Genomic DNA, 18,892 nt, shown 5'->3' with positions numbered 1-18,892 from the left:
AACAGTTTACAAGCAGGAGAGACTTAATCCTATAATGAAAATAATCTACATTTCAACATAACCTTTAACTCACATATAACAACAAATACTGTAATTAGCAATTAGTTTTTCAAAGTATCTCAGTTGTTTAGTATTTGACTCTTGCTTTCATCAGTTAATGATTTACAGTAATGAACTGGAACATCAGTATTTTGCACTGAAATGGCCAAAATAGTTGTCCAAGCATCATTGCCCTCATGTGACAGACTTCAGATGTTTTTGTGAGAAGTAAGCCAAAAGCAATAGACAATGCCATCACTTCTGTTTAATTTTTACTGAAAAACAGCAACAAAGTGACCATAATGACTTGTAGTCAGAGTCCCAGTAGCTTTTGAAGGACTGTTACTTTGTTGAGATTTTGCCCTTTGTTTAAGTTTTGTTTGACAAATGCTTAATAAATGAGCAGAAGAGGCGGTTTATGTTTCATTAATGAGGTTGATAGTGGTTAATTACTGAAGTTACGTAAACAATCCAATACCAGATCAAGCTGAATGGGTCAGTTATGTAGAGAAGACCCAGCTGGAGTAGATACAATTTCCTTTAACTATTCAAACACCAAGCAAGTTACAGAGATTGAGAATCGCTAGTTCCGATGAATGCAGAATTCTGCATATCCTGAAAATGAAATCTTTCAACAGGCACGATGTAAGCAAGATTTCTTTGGATCTGCAGTTTCAGCACTCAAAAAAATCTTAGACCTAACTGCATTAAGGCAGACATTCTATGTAGATTAGGCCATGCGTAAGTTCACAGTTTACACTAGTGAAGGAAATCAGACTCCAAAAGCAGTGCAATGTAAGGTGCTCAGGCCAGACTGATCATGCGTACACCTTATTCTCCACCTCAGTGGCACTTCTGGATTTCCACTTAGAACAGGAGCTTGTTCAGATAATATTTTCAGTCTGTATCTATGAGTAACTTTTTTTTTACTTATCTCTAGTAAAGCACATTTGAAGTATCCTATTTAAAAGGCATTAGGCACATTACTGATCAGAGACTTAGAAGACATATCAAAAATCCTTTCTCCTCTTTACAGATCAGAATAACTCTGAGAGAACAATTCTTAATTTGTGATGTAACCCAACTTGATTTTTTAAAGTCTCCAGTGATGAAGATTGTACAGGCAACTTATACTGGTGTTATTTTTGCTGCCATAAATGTTATCTCTAGTACCTAAATTAGATCTTCCTTACTCCTAAATAAGCTTTTTATTTCTTGTTGTATTCTTTAAAAGCATGGAAAAAACATTTATTTTTCTCTTCTTTGCAGCATTTCTTTTTGTGGTCAAGTGGGCTCTCAGGTCTTCCATTTTTATTGTCATGATAAGCTTTAAATAGAACTGATCTGTTAAAATAATTTAAAATATCTGTACTTAAGATGGACTAGTTCTTTGGTCTGAATCACTGTATGACTGTGCAAAATAGTTTTATTCCCACAGTTACTAAGATGGCATGTGGGTTGAAGTAAGTGGCCATGGGCTAATACTTAACGTGGCACGTTAAGTATTACGTAAACGTTAAGTAAACATTAATTTCTACTCCAAATAAGTTTTAGGTTCTTGTATACATATTTTAGCAACTTATTTTACTCCCAATCCACTAGATTTTATAGCACTGAGCAGAATCAGGATTAGATATCTTCTAAAAACCTGTTTTCCAGACTTAAGTCTCTTGAAGTCAATAGGTTTTAAATACCCACATCCCATTAGTATATTTCAATAGCTTACCAGTAAACTATCTTCTATCACAAAATAAAAACAAACAAACAACCAAAAAACTTTAAAAGTCAGTAGTACTTAAAAGCTAAAGATAACATGATAAAGCCTTGCTTGTTTTTCAGCTTTCACTAGGAAGGCTGAAAAGATGGATGAAAAAGCCAATGGTATTTGTGAAAGAAATGCTATGAAAAATATCTGTTTTAACAACTGTAAGCTCTTCATTTTTACTATTAAAGGTGGGTTTGTTTGTTATTGTTGTTGTTTTTGACATCTTAGCTGCTAAGTAAGTTTGCTTTTACTGGGAAGATAAATGCTGACAAATTACATTTGCAAGATTGTTATCTTTGTCCCTACTTCATAATCTATGCATTCCAATTCCATCACCACACATGATCAATACAAATCTTTTGAAAGCTCAAAAAAAAACCCAACAACAAAAAAAACCACCCTGTAAGATGATCAATATAGCATTTGTGAGTCAATCTTTTTTGCTCTTGCAAGCCAAGCTCAGCAATTCCACCTCCAAAGACTCAATCACAGATTCCCAAATGGTGCCAGAATACAGAGAAACAAGTAACATCACTTCTTGGGAGCCTATGGAGTACAAACACGGCTCTCCTTTGAATGGTAATGCCAGTTGGCTGTGTATTATGCCACAGATCTATGAAAACGTGTTGTCTCCAGAAGGCTATCCTAAGTGACTGCAGTAAGAAAACCAACAGGACAGGAATTTTTCCCTTTGCCATGTAAATTGTGAAGTATACAACAGAAACATTTTTTCTGGGGTTAATCAAGAATTGCTCCTATACAGAAGAAAGGTGACCTCCTCCTGGTCTTATTAACTAAACGTTTGCAACCTGCTGTGCATCATGTTAGGCGGCAAGTTTAATGACAGTGTGATTAAAACAGCATGCCCTAACCAAAAGACCACATCTTACATCTAGGACATGATGAAAACCCCAACTCCAAATCATAATGATTAAATGACTAGAAATTATTCATAATGGAAATACTTCTATTTTTTTTAAGAATAAATTTTTGCAAAATTAGTGGCCACAAAATTTGCTAACAAATCATTGCCTGTTATAGAGGCATGCAGGAATCCCGTGTTTTGCATCTGCACAGGTATGTCAGAATTAGAAGACGTAGAGCAAGGTGTTTTGTGTTTCAAAATACTGACCTAATCAACTGTTTCCTAACTCAATTACTATGTCATGTAGATATATCAAAATAATGTTATTGCAATATTTTCCCTGCCAAAGTAATGAACATCATCCATTAACACTCGGGCATGTCAACGTTAAGCAATCAAAATGGAAGAATTTTAAATTCTACCAAGAAAGCAAAATACTTTGTAATCAGACAGGGAGAACTCTGGGAAACAGTGACGTGAAGGTCCCCATGGCCCCTGTCCCTGATGACCCAGTTATTCTTTGATTTATGTGGTCTTGCAGCTGCCCTTGCTTCGACCCCAGGAAAGGCTGTGTGGGAAGTTCGTGTCTCAGAGCCGCAGCATTGCTCTGCAGAGCGTCTGGAGCCAGTGTATGCACAGAAACTGATAAATAGGGAAAAGGCCCAGTTTGCTCCAGCTGGACTCAGAGCTAGGATCACTGCTACAGCCACACGGACTTGCTCTGGAACTACCGTAAGTATTTAATTTACTTCTCGTGATGCTCTGGGATTATAAACTATTGCTATAGCCATGAATCAATTTGCCAGGTGAAAATATTTCAGGCATTGTGGATTTTTGATTTTCTTTTTAAACTACTGACTAAATTAGTTTTGAAAACATGCACTTTTAAATTAAGTATCCTAGTTGTCAAGAACTTGTTCCAACAGTATTTCATTTAACATACAGAATGAAATAACTTTTAAATTCAGTTGTTTGCCTTCTCCAAAGAACTAAGAAAGCCATAGGTTTCAAACAATCTCTCACCTCTTACTTTACAATATACATGTATATTGTAAATATATATATAAATACACCTTTGCAACAAATATTCATGAAGTAATAATTCAAAAAAAACCAACAGTTCAAGAAAATTGGAACATAGTCAATTAGTGAAATAAACCATATCTATTACAGAAAATATTCAGAAGGTTATTTTATGACAAGAAAGGAACATATTTAATGGGAAGAAAAATGGATTTTCTTAAGACAGAAGCTTTGGGGAGCTTCGTAGCACTTTAAATCTGGGAGAAACAGCTGAAATTTTAATAATGTGTATTAGCTGCATATGGGATCAATCAAGTGATCCTAGAACTTTCCCTGCAAAATCACTCTTTAATTACAGATGTAATTAGTGAATTGCTTGAGTGAAGTTGAATCTATCACCTGGCATTGCACATGGTAGCCACTGATTGTGCTCAATTTTTTTTTCAGATTTAGGTGTAAATTTCACAAATTAAAAAATAAAAATAGAAAATTAAGCTATGCTTTCCAAAAGCAAAAAAGTACTGTGATTACAACAGAGATTGAAATGTACTGCCTAGTTACACTACGTGTTCATTAACATGCCACACAGCATGTTAAATAAATATTGTAGACCTTCAGCTTGAGTTCCTAAAATTCCCTGCAAACAAGAAATTTCCCTATGACTCAACTGTCAAAATATTTATGATAGCAGTTAAAGTACTGTCAATACATACCTCTTAAAGAGCTCCTCAGAGCCTCTTATAAAAGCAGTATGTTTTGCATCCTAATAAATTTGATAATAGAGATTGATAATGTCACTTTATAATGGTATTTTATAGAAAAAAGTATAAAAATCATCTTTTTTTTTCCCCCCACAAGTAGTAGTTGTTTTGAAATTCTGTTCTACTTTAATCAATTTACTTTTTTTTTTTTCTTTAATGCCTTCCATAAAGAAGCCTAACTGAAAAGTTTCAGTTAGGACTACTAACAATCTTGATGAATTTCTGTATTAGATGGATAACTAACCCTTTGAATCAATATACATTACAGCTTATATTGAACACTATCAGTTGAGAAGACTGATCAGTGTCAGAACTAAACCTGTGAAAGTGCAACATTTTCAAAAATACTTCAGCTGCTTATACGCTAGGTTACGTCTTCAGAAGAAGGAAAAAATCTCTCAGCTTGTAAAGGCTTTTAACATAATAATAATTAAAAAGTAATCCTCAAACGATCTGGATTTCACAAATGAAAATATAGCAATTCAGAAGTAATTGTGAAGAAGGAAAAGCAGGGCACAGCGTGTCTTTATGCAGATGAAATTTACTTTCAAGTTGGTATGTCTGATAAAGGACTCAAAACTGTATTACTACTTGTGATTCTATGAAACAAGTTATTAAAAATGCAGCTTCTTTTGTTTTCAGTTATTCCCACCTTTTCAAAGAATTTTAAGCTAAAGACCTTTATGTATCATATCTGGGGATGTATTTTTTTTTCTTTCTCTTTTTAAAGCACACATACACAAAAAGTATAGCTATATTTTGAGTAAATATGAAAGACAAAAGCATAAAATATTTTGGTTTGGGAATGGCATGACTGTAATTGACCAGAACACCCAAGGCTCTTCCCCTAATCTGATTTCAATTTTGTCCAAGCTTTATGTTTTGAAAATTACAACTGGGCACGTATACTACGTTCTGTCAAGCATTCCACAACTTCACAGTGCATAACTCATCTGTGTGTGCATGGAGAATTTACTTGCTTGCATGGCAAAGGGTTACTGAACGCATATGTGGGCTGAAAAAGTGTCCTTGAGGTCATGGTTCATTTCTAGCGAGGTGTTAGGGATTAGGGATGGCTACTGAACCTTTGAGAGATTAGTATATAAAAATCACAACAGTTAAGCAATGTCTGAAGTTTGGAGGAGGTTTCCTTACTGCTGACTGACTCAAATATAAAAGAGAGAATAATTCAGTAAGGCAGAAATTGCAATATGTGATTTTGACAGCCAATCCTACAAATCACCAAAGCTTTCCTGTCCTATCTTGCTTTCTATACCTTTTGTTTTAAAAGGCTCCACGCAATTTTATATCAGAACAACAAGCTTGTTAACACTAAATTCTCAAATGTCAGAAAATGAAACGGTTAACATTTATACACATAGGTACTATGATCATTACATCTCATTTCAAGATGGTATAGCATTCCTCAAATAACCACTGGATTTAATATTAATACTGCTATAACATTCTCTTAGTTTAAGTCTCAATTTACAAAATTTCATTCTAAGCTGGGAATTCTGTGGTTGCAGCTGCTATTATTAGTCATAAAAATCAGTGAGAAGGGCTAACTCCTCAAATCCATTATCAGACAATCACCTAAGTTGAGGAAACCTTGCCTTATGAAAGTTTGATTGCAAGATTTAGGGTACTTAATTAACTGGTCAACTTGCATTTGGTAGTATGTCCTTCATACTCCCGATGTTACATTTGTGTTAGAGTGGATCAGTGTAATTTTACTGTAGCTTCTATTCTTTTATTACTTTTATTTAAAGGAACCACTGGAATCCAGAAACACATCTCTCCACACATTTCTGAGGAAAAATGCAGACTTTGCCCAGGCCAAATTGATCTAACTGATAAGGACCTCATGATTCAGTGAGTCATTTCTCTTTCAAACAAATATTTACTAGCAGAGATAACAAAAAAAAAAAAAAAAGCATTCCATCCTCACTGTATCTTTTCACCTTCTGCTGGCAACACAAAGGGAAAGTGTTTAGTTCCAAAGATATGTCCAGTTTTGGGGAAAGGGACATATGTCTTTAAGGATACAACTTCAGTTCAGACTCCCTGAAATGATACATCCATTTTCTCAGCTGTATCTAGGTATAGGTACTGCATAAAATCTAATATGTGAGTCTTTCAAGGAAGATCTTTAAACACAGTTTGCTTTAAATTCTGCAAGGGGCAGATGTAGAGAGCCCTGCTGCTAATGTAAGGATTTGATTTGCCTACTCACTTCCACATACCTACTTGCCTTTTTCATCTTTATTGTCCTTCCCATCTGCTCACGGAAAGCCTATGAATAGTTCACAGGCAAAGTGCCTTGAAAAGTCTTTAGTGGGCAGCAGATACAATATACTTTTAACCAGTGATGCTTGAACACATTCCCCACGTACAGAGGGAAAAGGGGGCAAGGAAAATAATTCCTATTTAATACCTTAACGCATACTCCAGTATCACTTGATTGCTAAAGTAATACCAGAGATTGCCTCTACTCTTATATAAGCTCAAACACAGCTTATGCTAGTGTCCATATAGACCTTCCCACCCCCTCCCCCCCACACACCCCCCAAAAAAAGATTTTTTAAAACACATTTTTAGGACCTTTCTATAAAGGGAAGTTACTGAAAAATAAGATAGTTTTGAATTCAAAACAAAATAGCTATTCTGCACCAACTGCCACTGTGACCTCTTAGTACACTTTGTTATGGTGAATGTCAAAGCATCCAACCAGGAGCTCAGGCTTCTGCAATGATGAAGGGACAGAGAAAAGCAACTCTAGCAGACAATACACCCTACCTCAGATTGATTTTTTTGACCTTCATGGGAGACTTTGAGCTCATGAAGGAACATGGGCTCTTAAATTTGGAATCTAAGTTAGGCAGTGCCTAACTGGGGCAAAACTATGTTTCAGTGCAGATGAGTATTCACCTGGGAAAGAAGAGCTATTCTGTGATGGCCTTTCCAAGCTATTTTCCTGTATTTACTTCAAATGTAGATATAAAGTGAATGAAACAAATTCACTAAAAACCTACTCTTGTGCAGAAACAGAACATCAACCACATCCACTTCAGTGCAAATGGTCTCACTCATTCTGCAAGCAATTTTTTTCTGCCTAGGGAAGGTCCTTTAATCCCTTCCTGAACTAGAAAATCTACCAATGGTTAGTTTCGTTCCCCCATGTGGTTTCACATAAAGTTGGAAGCAAGAGTTCTAAATATACTTTACCTTGGAGATTTATGAACGGATTCTATACCAAATCCCTACTATTAAGACAGTAAGCAACCTCACTGCAACTATTATGTGTCTTTACACATACCTCTAATTTTCTTATGATCTGCAAATGGTTTCATGTTCTGGAATTTCCTGGTTTTAGTTCTGTAGCTAAGCCTACCCAGCAATTCTTTGTCATGTGATGTTTCTCATATGTTTGCATTTTTCCAGGTCTCTTTCTTAAAAGTGTAGCACATAGAAAAGTGAATGAAACAGTGAAACTGGGAGCAGAACATGGCAAATACATTTGTCACTGTGCCTGATGGGTATTGTCTTGCTGAGCCCATTCAGTATTATGGTGAGTAAAGCCAAATTTTAACATCATGAGAAAGCAGTGCAGTGAAAGGAATGTCTGTGGGAATTCATATTAATTTCTTCATTTTAATTGTATCTTTACAAGCTAAGAAGCTACACATTTGACTACCAAGCCCATACAGAGAGTGCATTTCAATATATGACCTATGCTCATACAGATTTTTGCACATGGTGTGATAATGCTGACTGATCGTTTTGTATAAACATTATTGGTGCTGTCTTCTTTTGACTGGCATGAAGAAGATACATGTCTGATTACAGTATTCCAAATGCATTATAAATAGATAATGGCTATGTATCTTATATAATTATAATTGCAATAACTAATTTGATTCTGGGTAAAGGCAGAACTCAAAGTCCATTAAAAACAAAAGGACCTCCAAACTGCCTAAAAAACAAGCAAACAAACACACACCTTGTAACTTGTTTTTACAGAGATTTGAACAATCCAGAGACAAGAATGAAACACGATTCCTGTTGCATGAGCTCTTCAGTACAGCTGTGTACATTTAAGGGAGGGTGGATTAAATTAAAACACTACAACCAGAAGGGCAAGAAAAAGCTTTCCTCATAATACTGTAAATACATTTTGCCTAAAAAAATCAAAACTATAAACGACTATATACGGAAAAATATTAAATAAAACAGGCTTTTACTTTTTACTCTTCTGAATTTTAACTTGAGACTCCTGCCACAGTAAAGTAAATTTTACCACTCTGTAATTTCTGGAACATCCTTCTCAGACTCTTATTGTAACACATTTTCAAAATTATGCCTGAAATATATATCAACAACAAACATTTCACTCATTAACAAATTCACTTCCCTATGGGAAAATATTCTTCTGTAATGCAGACAGGTAAATAAAAACAACTTTAACTGTAAATCTAAAGGTAACTATACACTCGGTTGAGAACTGATATTCAATCATTTACTAACAAGAACCCAGTGGCACCCACATGACATTGCCCGAACAGTTATCAAATCATTTTTACTACATCTAAGATTTAAGTGAAATTTTAGATTTCACTTAAGAAATTTACAGACTTAAATCTTACATTTAACTTAAATCTTAGATTAGTTACAGGTAGCACCTCTTAAAAGAACGTCAGACTGCCCTTAGGAAAATGTGTTCCTCTAATATTTGTGCTTAAATGTTTAATCTATTAAACATTTTAAAACTTTACAGTTGCTGATGTCGAGATATTCCCTAGACTTTTATTTCATTTTCATTTTTTTTCTTTATCTAGATGTTTTACCAGAGCACATCAATTATCAGCTGCAAGACACTGATTTTCAGGCTGCACCTTACTGCCAATACTCAACAGTTCAAATTTCTTCTCCAGTATTACAGTCACAACCGTCACAATCCCAATACAGTACATATACCCTGGACTCCCAATACAACGATGGGCAGTATATAATCAGTAACTGCGAATTAAGTAAGCCCCCTTTCACGGCTTCCCACCTTGATGATAGTGGATATCAAGGACTTAAAAGGCCCAGATTAAACCACTCTTCTTTGAGATTGAAGGGACAGGAAGAACTTTGCGTTGTCTGCGGTGATAAAGCCTCCGGGTATCACTACAATGCACTTACTTGTGAAGGTTGTAAAGGTAAGAGGCAAATAGATTTAACAGTATCTTACCCCGCAGTGCTCAGTGTAATGTTTCACGTCTGTCTTTTAAACAAAGAAATTTCATTAATTTTTAAGGTGACATTTCTATGGAGGATTATAATTTATCTAAGGAACCCTTTATCTCACATGTTTACTTAAGGTTCACATTGTTATAACATTTTTTTAAAGAAACATTTTCACAGTATGTATTTAATAAAATCATTTCGTACAACTAATTTTTCAATGAAGTATTCACTGGTATAGTGCCTGTTTAAGCAGCTGCTGGTTTTCTCATGACCATTTATTAGAGATCTTTATTTATAATTCACTAATTATTGTTCTTAATAGTCATTAGTAAGCTATTAATTCAGTGTTATTAATGCTATATGGGAGCTGTCCTGATCAGGTAAGGAAAACTGTGATCAATACTAGTCAGAAAGAACAAGTCATGTTACATGTTAAATGAAGATAATGCTTTCATGATAAAGAAAATAATTAAACTTTATTTAAATTATGAGATAAAACTCCTTAGTTTCCTTCATAAGCTGATTCTTTTCTGTAGGCTTCTTTCGACGCAGCATAACCAAAAATGCAGTGTATCGATGTAAGAACGGTGGTCATTGTGAAATGGACATGTACATGCGCAGGAAGTGTCAGGAATGTCGCTTAAAGAAGTGTAAAGCTGTGGGAATGCTAGCAGAATGTAAGTGCTCCCTCCATGTTGGCTGTTTTAATACTCTTCATCAATAAAATCTTTTCCAAAGTCAATCCCTCATTCTCAGTAGAGCTAAGTGATAGGACACAAGGCAATGGCCTCAGGTTGCACCAGGAGAGGTTTAGATTTAAGTCAGGAAGCATTTCTTCACGGAAAGGATGGTTTGCCACTGGAACAGGCTGCCCAGAGAGGTGGTAGGGTCCCCATCCCTGGAGGTATTTAAGAGATGTGTGGGTGTGGTGCTTAGGGGCATGGTTTAGTGGTGGACTTATAATGTTAGGCAGATTGTTGGACTTGATGATCTTAAAGTTTTTTCCAACTTCAGTGATTCAATGATTCTAAGTGGTATTGGTCTAAGCTTTATTTCGCCATATGAAAAGTTAACGTTGGAGTCTGGCACCTGTAGCATCATCATCTGCAGAAACCACCAGTACTTGGAAGTATCTCCTGAAGTTAAGAGAGCTGCTCATAAAAGACATTACAAAATAAAAAGAATCTAAATATCCTGCACCTCTACAGGACAGTCATAAGCATATCAGATGCACTTTCGTATTTGGAAAGAAAAACAAAACATTTAAAAAAACGCACAAAGTTTTTGTGAAAAATTCTCATGCTCATGTCACAGAGCCATAAGCAAGATAACATAAGACGGCAAACGCTCAGGCCTTTGGTGGATATTGAACAGTAACTCACCAGTACATTGTCATGTTCTTTAGGAAGCATAGTTCCTTATAGGTGACAGCTCCTGAGATGCAAGACTCGTGTTATCCATAATAACAGTAATGATTTCAAATTGTAATCTGTTTGAAAATATATGCACTCATACATAATTCCATGCCTCACAGGTTTGCTGACTGAAGTACAGTGTAAGTCAAAGCGACTCAGGAAGAATTTCAAACAAAAGAGCAGTTTTCTTTGCAACATAAAACTGGAAGATGAGAGACTGAATAGTAAGCATGTATCATCTACAACAAGATCTGGAAAAGTGGGATATATTTCCATTTAAAATATTTTTTTTTATCATTTATGTTTGCCTTAACTCATTGTCATTTTTTTTTTTTTTTTTTTAAAACAGATTCCAGAGAAGATGGAACTTACTCCAGGGGAACATCAACTTCTTGACCACATTGTAGCAGCACACCAAAAATATATGATTCCCCTTGAGGAAGCAAAAAAGTTTGTACGTATACAGAACGATCAGCCCACATGACTGAGTTAGTATTTTCCTAAGCAATTTATCTTGGTTATATTAAATGTATAAATGCTCTTTCATGCAGCTGCAAGAAACTGCGAGTCCTGAGGAAAGTTTTCTCCGTCTCTCTGAGACGGCAGTTGTCCATGTACAAGTGCTAGTGGATTTCACAAAAAGACTCCCAGGTAAGTTTCTTTCTTTGGGAAATGTTACAGTCACCTGTTTTTTTGTTGTTGTTGTTGTTTTTTTTAGTGCATTAGAAGCCATACTGGTGGCATGAATCTGAGAAAAATATAGGCTTTAAGAAAACTCTCGTTTAACTGACTGTTAGATCTTCCAACACTAACAGTCAGGATTACCATTTATTCATTAAGAGAAAAAGTTAGAAGCATTTTCTTCAAAAGCTTATGATTAGATTTCTTTTCCCTTCCTGACATGGGACCCATTTTTCTGATAGCACTTTGACTTCAAAATGCTATCTTGAGTGAGTTACTGTTTTAACACACTGTCTGAAATCCAATTCAGTTTGCAATTTATTGGAATCAAAGATAAAATAGATGTTCCTTCAAAGGCAAAGTCAGAACAGAAGGAACAAACCAGGTGCTCCTATTCATATTTTCCTATAATACAAGAACAAGAGAACATGCAATTAAATTCACTGCATTTCAATGTAAAGTTGACAAAATAACATTTGACAGGGGGATGATAATTTATTACTCTTTAAGTTGCAAAACTCATTGACAAAAGTCAATCAACATGTAAAGCAAGTATTTGATATAATTTATTTAGTATCAGTGATAGCGCTACTGTAGAACAGGTCTGAAAGAATGGATGACTTGTTTGTTTTCTTATGTTACATTCCCCCTTTGATCAAGATTAAGAAAAGAACCAATGAAGTTCCTTTGTTCTTGAATTATATGTGCAGATAACTAATTCATCAAAAGATGAACATAATTTTAAAAAGATCAACTATCAACAGACGGGGAATATCCACAGTCACTAAGCAACATAATTGCATTAGGGCATATGACATAGATCAGATGTTACAAAGAGATTTTTTTATAAAGTTGTGCTTATTCCCCAAATTGTTACTTGTACCTTCCTGTGATTCTTCTATACACTGTACACTGACAGCAGCATTTTTTTTTCTAACGTGCAAACTAGCAAGATTGCAAGAGCAGTAGCTAGTGTTTCATTCAAATGTCTTTTAACTGTGGCTCCTCCTTTACAGTAAGTGCATTTATTAAAAAATAATTTCTGTCAGCCCATCTTTTGGGCTTAATGGCAGACACAGCACTGATTCTTAACAAGTCTCTCTCTTTGCAGGATTTGAAAGTTTAGCTAGTGAAGATCAGATTGCACTGCTAAAAGGGTCAACAGTTGAGGCAATGTTTTTGCGTTCAGCCCAGATATATAACCAAAGAATCAGTGAGTGCCAATCATCAACAAGTGAAAGTAAGTTGGACTAATAAGCTTTCTGCAAACACCAAAAGGTGTTTGGCCATTTTGAAATAACTTCCATTCATTTTAATTCAGTGAATCTCAAGTAATTCCCTATTAAAGCACAGCAGTACTTGGAATAGCATCAGTAATGCATACATACCTTCTAGAGGCATTTTTTTTACAGAGCATACAAAAAAAAATTAATTGGATCTCTGCCTCCCTCCCATTAGTTGCAAACAAAAACAAACATTTTGAGTGTTTCAACAAATGATGGGGTGGATGGATAACATGAGCTTTATTAACGACAGATTTATTGTGTCAAGTTTGACATGAGATTTTGACCAACAGGAATGTAACAAGCGAACTCAGTGCTGGATGCAAAAAAGACCAATTCTTTATTCCTGCATAGGTCTGATAAAAATATTGCACATCTTAGGTGCCTATCCACAAAGCAGATGTGGATGAACATTTAGTCATATTAAGCTCGGCTGTGAATTGTCATCTCTCTTGTTCCAGGTCATATACGGCTTCCTGATCATGGGACGTGTTGTCATGTTCAAAACCTTGATAAAAACATTTATTCCATTGAAATATCACACAACGAAGAGAGTCCAACTTCCACTACTACCACAGGTACTGGAGGCCTGACTTCAAATACTTGGAAATCCGTTGCATTGCAGGCTGCCTTCTTAGTCACTGCCACAGCGCCAGTGTGCCCACGGCCCCTGCTGCCCTGCCTGGAGCTCGCGAGGAGCCCGCTCGGGCCCGACATCTCCGCGGGGAAGGAGCTGGTGCTCCTGCTTACTTTAGATCCGAGGATAAAATCCTGAGCTATATCAGAAGCTCCACGGTAGAACTGCCATACAACTTTTTCATTACTACTTTAGTAATTAGAATCGTTGCTGCTAAGTCTGCTAGCTGTTCCACATAACGGAACTGCCTGAAACTCTAAAAGGTTAGGACGAATATTCATAATAGCAGTGCCCATCTCTAATGCAACAGTATTCTGATTGTTTTATTTCATTTTCAAGGTATAACCGAGGAGTTTATTACCGCACTGTTTTACTTCTACAGAAGCATGGGGGAGCTGAAAGTTACTGAGACCGAATACGCCCTGCTTGTAGCAACAACGGTGTTTTTTTCAGGTAAGCGGTGAGGCCGCCGGCCCTCGCCCCCCCCCAGCCGCGCCCGGCTGCAACAGCCCCCGCCCGGTAACCGCCCTGCCCCCCGGTGTTCCGCAGACCGCCCCCTCCTGAGGAACAAGCGGCACGTGGAGGAGCTGCAGGAGCCGCTCCTGGGCATCCTCTACAAGTACTCCAAGATCCATCACCCCGAGGACCCCCAGCACTTCGCCCGCCTCATCGGGCGTCTCACGGAACTGCGCACCCTCAACCACACCCACGCGGAGGTGCTGGTGACGTGGAGGACAAAGGACCCGCGGCTGACCGCCCTGCTCTGCGAGCTCTGGGACCTGCAGTAGCACGCGCCGACCCCGCGCGACGCAGCGCCGCAGACGCCTCGCGCTTGCCTCAGCGCCGTTCCCGCCCCGCGCAGCCCGGCGCGCGCTGCTCCCGCCGCCTCCCGTCCCGCTTTGAGCGCGCGCCTTCGCCTCCCGCCTTTGTGTCCTCCCTTGGCGGCCGGCTGAGGGAGGCCGGTTGGGGCGGCGGGGCGTCCGCCGTGAGGCGTCGGCTCCGAGGCCTGCCCTCCCCTCCGAGGCCATGGAAAAAGGAAAGCCGTTTAAATTGTTCGTGCCGCCGCGCCTCAGCGGCGGTCAGGTGTCTGCAGTCAAACCCCAGACCAGCGCTCGGGCCGCGGGGCTGTGTCAGGTAAATGGCGCTGCCGGGCGCCGTGCCGCTCTGCGGGCTGCGGCGGGCGGTGGGGGCTCGGCCCCGACGCGGGGCCCGTGGGCGGTGAGGCAGGGGGAGCGGTGCTCCCGGGGGGCTCCCAGGTAAAGCGCTGAGCCTCCGACGCACAAGCGTACGTATGCCTGAAAGTGTCTGCGCCGACATCGCTTTACTGGAAACTAGAGTGTTAACGTTTTCAAATTAATTTCGAAGGCTTTTACTTTTTTTTTCTGTCAAAAACGGGAAGAACCGTCTTCTCCAGCATCTGCTATGTATTTTAACTCCACACCACCGATGGCAAATAAACGTACATGTTTGATGTGGTAAATTCTGAACTGTAAGTGGCAAATACACCACTCGTACCTTTACTTGCTTTGAATTATTGGTCCCACCAGATCCAAGTGTGCAGTGAAGATGAACTGTTGCTGTGCACTGTTACGTGAATTCTACAAGATACCTTTTCGTGTTGAGGCTTCTTATTAAATACATTTAGATTCAGATACGATGCTGACAGGAAATGAGTTACAGTATTTACAAGATAAATTTCTGTGACTTTCAAAACACCTTGTGAAGTCAAATGTTCATGCTAAAACTTATCTGTTGTGTTTTAGAAGTATTATTGGCAATAAAGCAAAAATAAATGTGAAAAAAAATAGTTTGCTTTAATGAGTCCTTTACCGTACAGCTGGGAACAAGCATGCAGTAGCTAACAAATTCATAGCTGTAATCAGAAGCATCCACTTCTTTAGCCTCAGTATAGTCTATAACATAGCTACAGACCAACAGCTTGAAAAGCCACTGTGAACTAAGAAGCAAGTAGAGTTCCAAAGTCATTACTAATACTTGGGGCTTTCAAAATAGTAGGTAGTTGATTTATTAATGGGAAATCCCATTTTCACATCAGCTGTATTTGTTTTATAGTTCCTCTTTACAAATCTTCCCATAAGAAATTATTCTTAAATTTATGCAGGGTTTTAACAAGTGCCCAGATGATGATTTTAATTCACCTTTTGTAATGACGAGTACACTGAACCATGGTGAAATCACTGATTCAGGTAAGACTAGATTAAGCATCTAACTTAAAAATTTTAAAAAAGTTTTTAATATCTTGAACATTAGTCCTTAGTAGTTATGTAATTTCATAGCTGTAACACTGCTACAGTTGTACTTTTTTTTTTTGAAATTGACAAGAATTTCTTAATATTTCAGATGCAATTTCACAGCAAGTAAAACTTTGCTCTGAGATAGATGAAGAGGTCAGCTAAGTATAAAATTTGCATTTAAGTATAAACTTTGCATAACTAATTTTTTAGGGTCTCTTAATTTGTTCCTGAAACAGTGTCTAAAGCACTATTGAATAGTAGAGGAAGTAGTCAGAGGGTAGTTATCATTTTCTGTGTCTCCAGTTTAAAGCTGTGTCAGTTTGAGGAGGTATTTAATATTCAATGAACGTACCTATAGATAAATCTTCAGATACTAAGGTGATTTCCATATTAATAGAGCCTGTGAAGTCTGTGGGTTTTAATCAGAGTAAGATTTAGGCACTCATCATTGTGAACATATTTCTGAATAGCCTGAGAGAAGGCACAAGGGTTGAAGTCAATATTCTTTGGAGAATCAAAGTAGGTTATTCCAATTACCTTGTCTTTATTTATTTTATCTATAAAGCAGTGAATTTACTGGAGTGGTTTCCTCGAGCATTTGATTCTTCTCATTACCTCTTTGCCCATGTTCTTCTTTAGTGTAACTCAGTAAAGCTAATTTTTTGCAGTAGCTTCCTGTGCTTCCTAGATATGAAATACTGGTTTCTGCAAGAAAATGGAACATATTTCTTGCAGTCCTCTTAATGATTTTCATATCCCTGAGGACTGAACTTCTTTTAGCCCTAGCAGATATTAAAGTACAGTCAGAATTGTAAAGAAAAATAATCATGATGCCACCAAAACAAGGATGGCATTAGATGACATGAAACCTATCTGTAGAACTGCGTTGTAGCCTATTGTTTTACCTGCCTAAACCACTGATCAAGCATGGCTTGTATAGTGCTTTAAAGATAGTCTAAGAGTACAATGTCGGTTGTATTTTTTTCTTGCTTTGTGTATGAGTTAGCTAAAAATAAACATCACAGGTCAAGATCTCTGAAGCTTGTTTTACTTAACCCAGCAGTGTCTATTGTTACAAGAGAGGGGATGTTCTGTGAAGAGCCTTACAGAAGGAATCTTGGCTCTACTGATAATTCTAGCAAAACTTTATTGACTTCTGGTGAAGTGCAGTTAAATATATATCTATCAATTTAGCAGTGTCACTGTATTTGAGGGCATTAGGATATTTTTCACTTGTGTTTATGTCCCTTTCGCATTCCATAATGTCTGTTAATACATACATAATGTATGTTAATACATACAAGTACATGGATACATGAACTTTGTTCCCTGTATACAGAAGTTTGTGTCACCATCTGCGAGTAAAAAAAGAAAAAAATACTTTTGCTGTGATATTTCAATGAGAAATATGTGTATCTAAGATGTTATTAATTAAATAGCATTTAAGATTTAAATTGTGGAACATGTTTTAATAGCATATAGAAACAATGAATGAATTGTATTCAAAACTCTACAAAGAGGCTGAGAAGATCAAGCGGTGGAAAGTAACTGTAGAATCAGAACTAAAGCAAAAGGAAAGAAAATTGCAAGAAAATAGAAAGATTATTGAAGCACAGCGTAAAGCCATTCAAGAATTGCAGGCCAGTATTGTACAAAATATGTTGAATATGTAAATTAAAGAGAAAACTCTTCCTGGTTTAGTATGAAAGTATTATTTATACAATTAAATACTAAAGATTGTTACAGAGGTTGAAGAAATCATTTTGACCAATTCATGGGATGGCTTCAAAGAAGCTATTTGACTAGTTATTAATGACATATGGTTCTACATTTTCAAAAGGAAAAAGTATATTTTCTGTTTTAAAAAGTTGTTTACCATATTTTAACAATGCACATGCCATTATTGTATTATTTACATGCACATCATACTGTGGGGATGCAGAAACCTCCTCAAGATAGAATAAGCTTTCATCCTCCTGGTATGTGTAAACTATGCCCACGCATATTTCTATACTCAGCACATACAGGAAATGGTGGAGTCTTGCTTCATCCACATTTTTTATCTTGCTGGTAGTGATGGAGAGCTTTGTGACTGAAAAACATATTTTAAACAATTTATTGGTCCTTTTATTGTTGTTTGTTCGCATCAACCTGCGTAACCTAAGTCATCTTTGATTGTTTAACTTTTGCCTTGAGAAAATGGTTATTGTGACAAAGCACGCATATCCATAGTGTGCAAATGTATGTATGGATAACATGTCTTTAAGTGCTTAAGTTCATGGTAAATTATTTTTTATTATATTTTCATGCACACTAATGAAAGTTGTGTTGGCATGTAACGTCAGATAAAGCAGATTTCTGTCTTTGGATGCACAGAAATACATTTTCATGTGTGTTTTGAAAGTATAATTGCAGTATATTTTTCAGTAACAATATATTTTGTATTTGTCTCCCATGAAATTAGTTTGAAAATGAAAAACTAAGCTTAAAACTGGAAGATGAGATATGTGAAAATAAAGATCTTTTAAAAGAGTAAGTAATACAGTTAAATATAGATTTGTAAAAATAATGTGGTTTCTTGCTTAGAACTGCTTTGGTATGGAAAGTTAGTTATTGAATTGTAAAACTCAAGAAAGCGTTCACGTTGTTACTACAGGAATGTACGAAGTACCATGCATCCTTGTGACAACATATTATGGTATTTTTTTCCTTCTTTTAGAAACAGCACTTCAAGGCATCTATGTAACCTACTCAAGGAAACCTGTACTCACTTCACAGAGAAGTCCACCAAATGTAAATGCTCTTTATATCTTGATTTATGAAAGTATATTTACTTCTAGCTTTCTCTAAATTCATGAAGGAAAAATCTTTCATTTGGTTCTGAATTAGTTTTCTAGTTGAGATAAACTATATGTGGCTCAGTGCATCACAGTAGA

General features: G+C 36.9%; 2 protein-coding genes across 11 annotated transcripts in view; both read left to right on the top strand.

Annotated features, from left to right (window-relative positions):
• The first annotated feature begins 2,683 nt into the window (after nucleotides 1–2,683).
• On the top strand, nucleotides 2,684–15,745 carry LOC310887106 (bile acid receptor-like). Of its 3 annotated transcripts, XM_083812604.1 has the most exons (13): nucleotides 2,684–2,881; nucleotides 3,211–3,401; nucleotides 6,226–6,328; nucleotides 7,898–8,024; nucleotides 9,292–9,657; nucleotides 10,222–10,362; nucleotides 11,220–11,359; nucleotides 11,450–11,554; nucleotides 11,652–11,751; nucleotides 12,893–13,021; nucleotides 13,526–13,642; nucleotides 14,041–14,154; nucleotides 14,251–15,745. In XM_083812604.1, the coding sequence occupies exons 4-13, from the start codon at nucleotides 7,961–7,963 to the stop codon at nucleotides 14,487–14,489; spliced, it is 1,515 nt and encodes a 504-aa protein (XP_083668730.1). In that variant the 5' UTR covers nucleotides 2,684–2,881; nucleotides 3,211–3,401; nucleotides 6,226–6,328; nucleotides 7,898–7,960; the 3' UTR covers nucleotides 14,490–15,745. The 3 variants fall into 3 exon arrangements, with proteins under 3 accessions (XP_083668730.1, XP_083668729.1, XP_083668731.1); XM_083812603.1 differs by lacking the exon at nucleotides 2,684–2,881 and having other exon boundaries at nucleotides 3,119–3,401; XM_083812605.1 differs by lacking the exons at nucleotides 2,684–2,881; nucleotides 6,226–6,328 and having other exon boundaries at nucleotides 3,119–3,401.
• SYCP1 (synaptonemal complex protein 1) overlaps nucleotides 14,697–18,892 on the top strand; it is a 29,551-nt gene continuing 25,355 nt past the window's right edge. For 5 of the 8 annotated variants that reach the window (XR_014575657.1, XM_083812598.1, XM_083812596.1 and 2 more), the window contains exons 1-6: nucleotides 14,703–14,835; nucleotides 15,824–15,908; nucleotides 16,063–16,109; nucleotides 17,432–17,596; nucleotides 18,421–18,488; nucleotides 18,676–18,749. Coding sequence is in view for 7 of the 8 variants with exons in the window: in XM_083812598.1 (XP_083668724.1) it covers nucleotides 14,728–14,835; nucleotides 15,824–15,908; nucleotides 16,063–16,109; nucleotides 17,432–17,596; nucleotides 18,421–18,488; nucleotides 18,676–18,749 (547 nt within the window). In the remaining variant the exon portion in view is untranslated. Of the gene's footprint in view, nucleotides 14,836–15,823; nucleotides 15,909–16,062; nucleotides 16,110–17,431; nucleotides 17,597–18,420; nucleotides 18,489–18,675; nucleotides 18,750–18,892 lie in introns of all 8 variants that reach the window. The other 3 variants (XM_083812600.1, XM_083812599.1, XM_083812602.1) reach the window with 3 other exon arrangements.

The sequence above is a fragment of the Anser anser genome (assembly GCF_964211835.1).
Source record: "Anser anser genome assembly, chromosome: 27".
In the NCBI taxonomy this organism is placed as follows: domain Eukaryota; kingdom Metazoa; phylum Chordata; class Aves; order Anseriformes; family Anatidae; genus Anser; species Anser anser.
This window is presented reverse-complemented; position numbering and strand designations above follow the sequence as displayed.

What these genes read in the sequence shown, in the direction of transcription:
- LOC310887106 (XM_083812604.1), top strand. Translation starts at nt 7,961, where the DNA reads ATGGCAAATACATTTGTCACTGTGCCTGATGGGTATTGTCTTGCTGAG. An exon ending in TGTGGGAATGCTAGCAGAAT is followed by an intron (nt 10,363 to 11,219) that starts GTAAGTGCTCCC and finishes CATGCCTCACAG; the next exon opens with GTTTGCTGACTGAAGTACAG. An exon ending in CTACAACAAGATCTGGAAAA is followed by an intron (nt 11,360 to 11,449) that starts GTGGGATATATT and finishes TTTTTAAAACAG; the next exon opens with ATTCCAGAGAAGATGGAACT.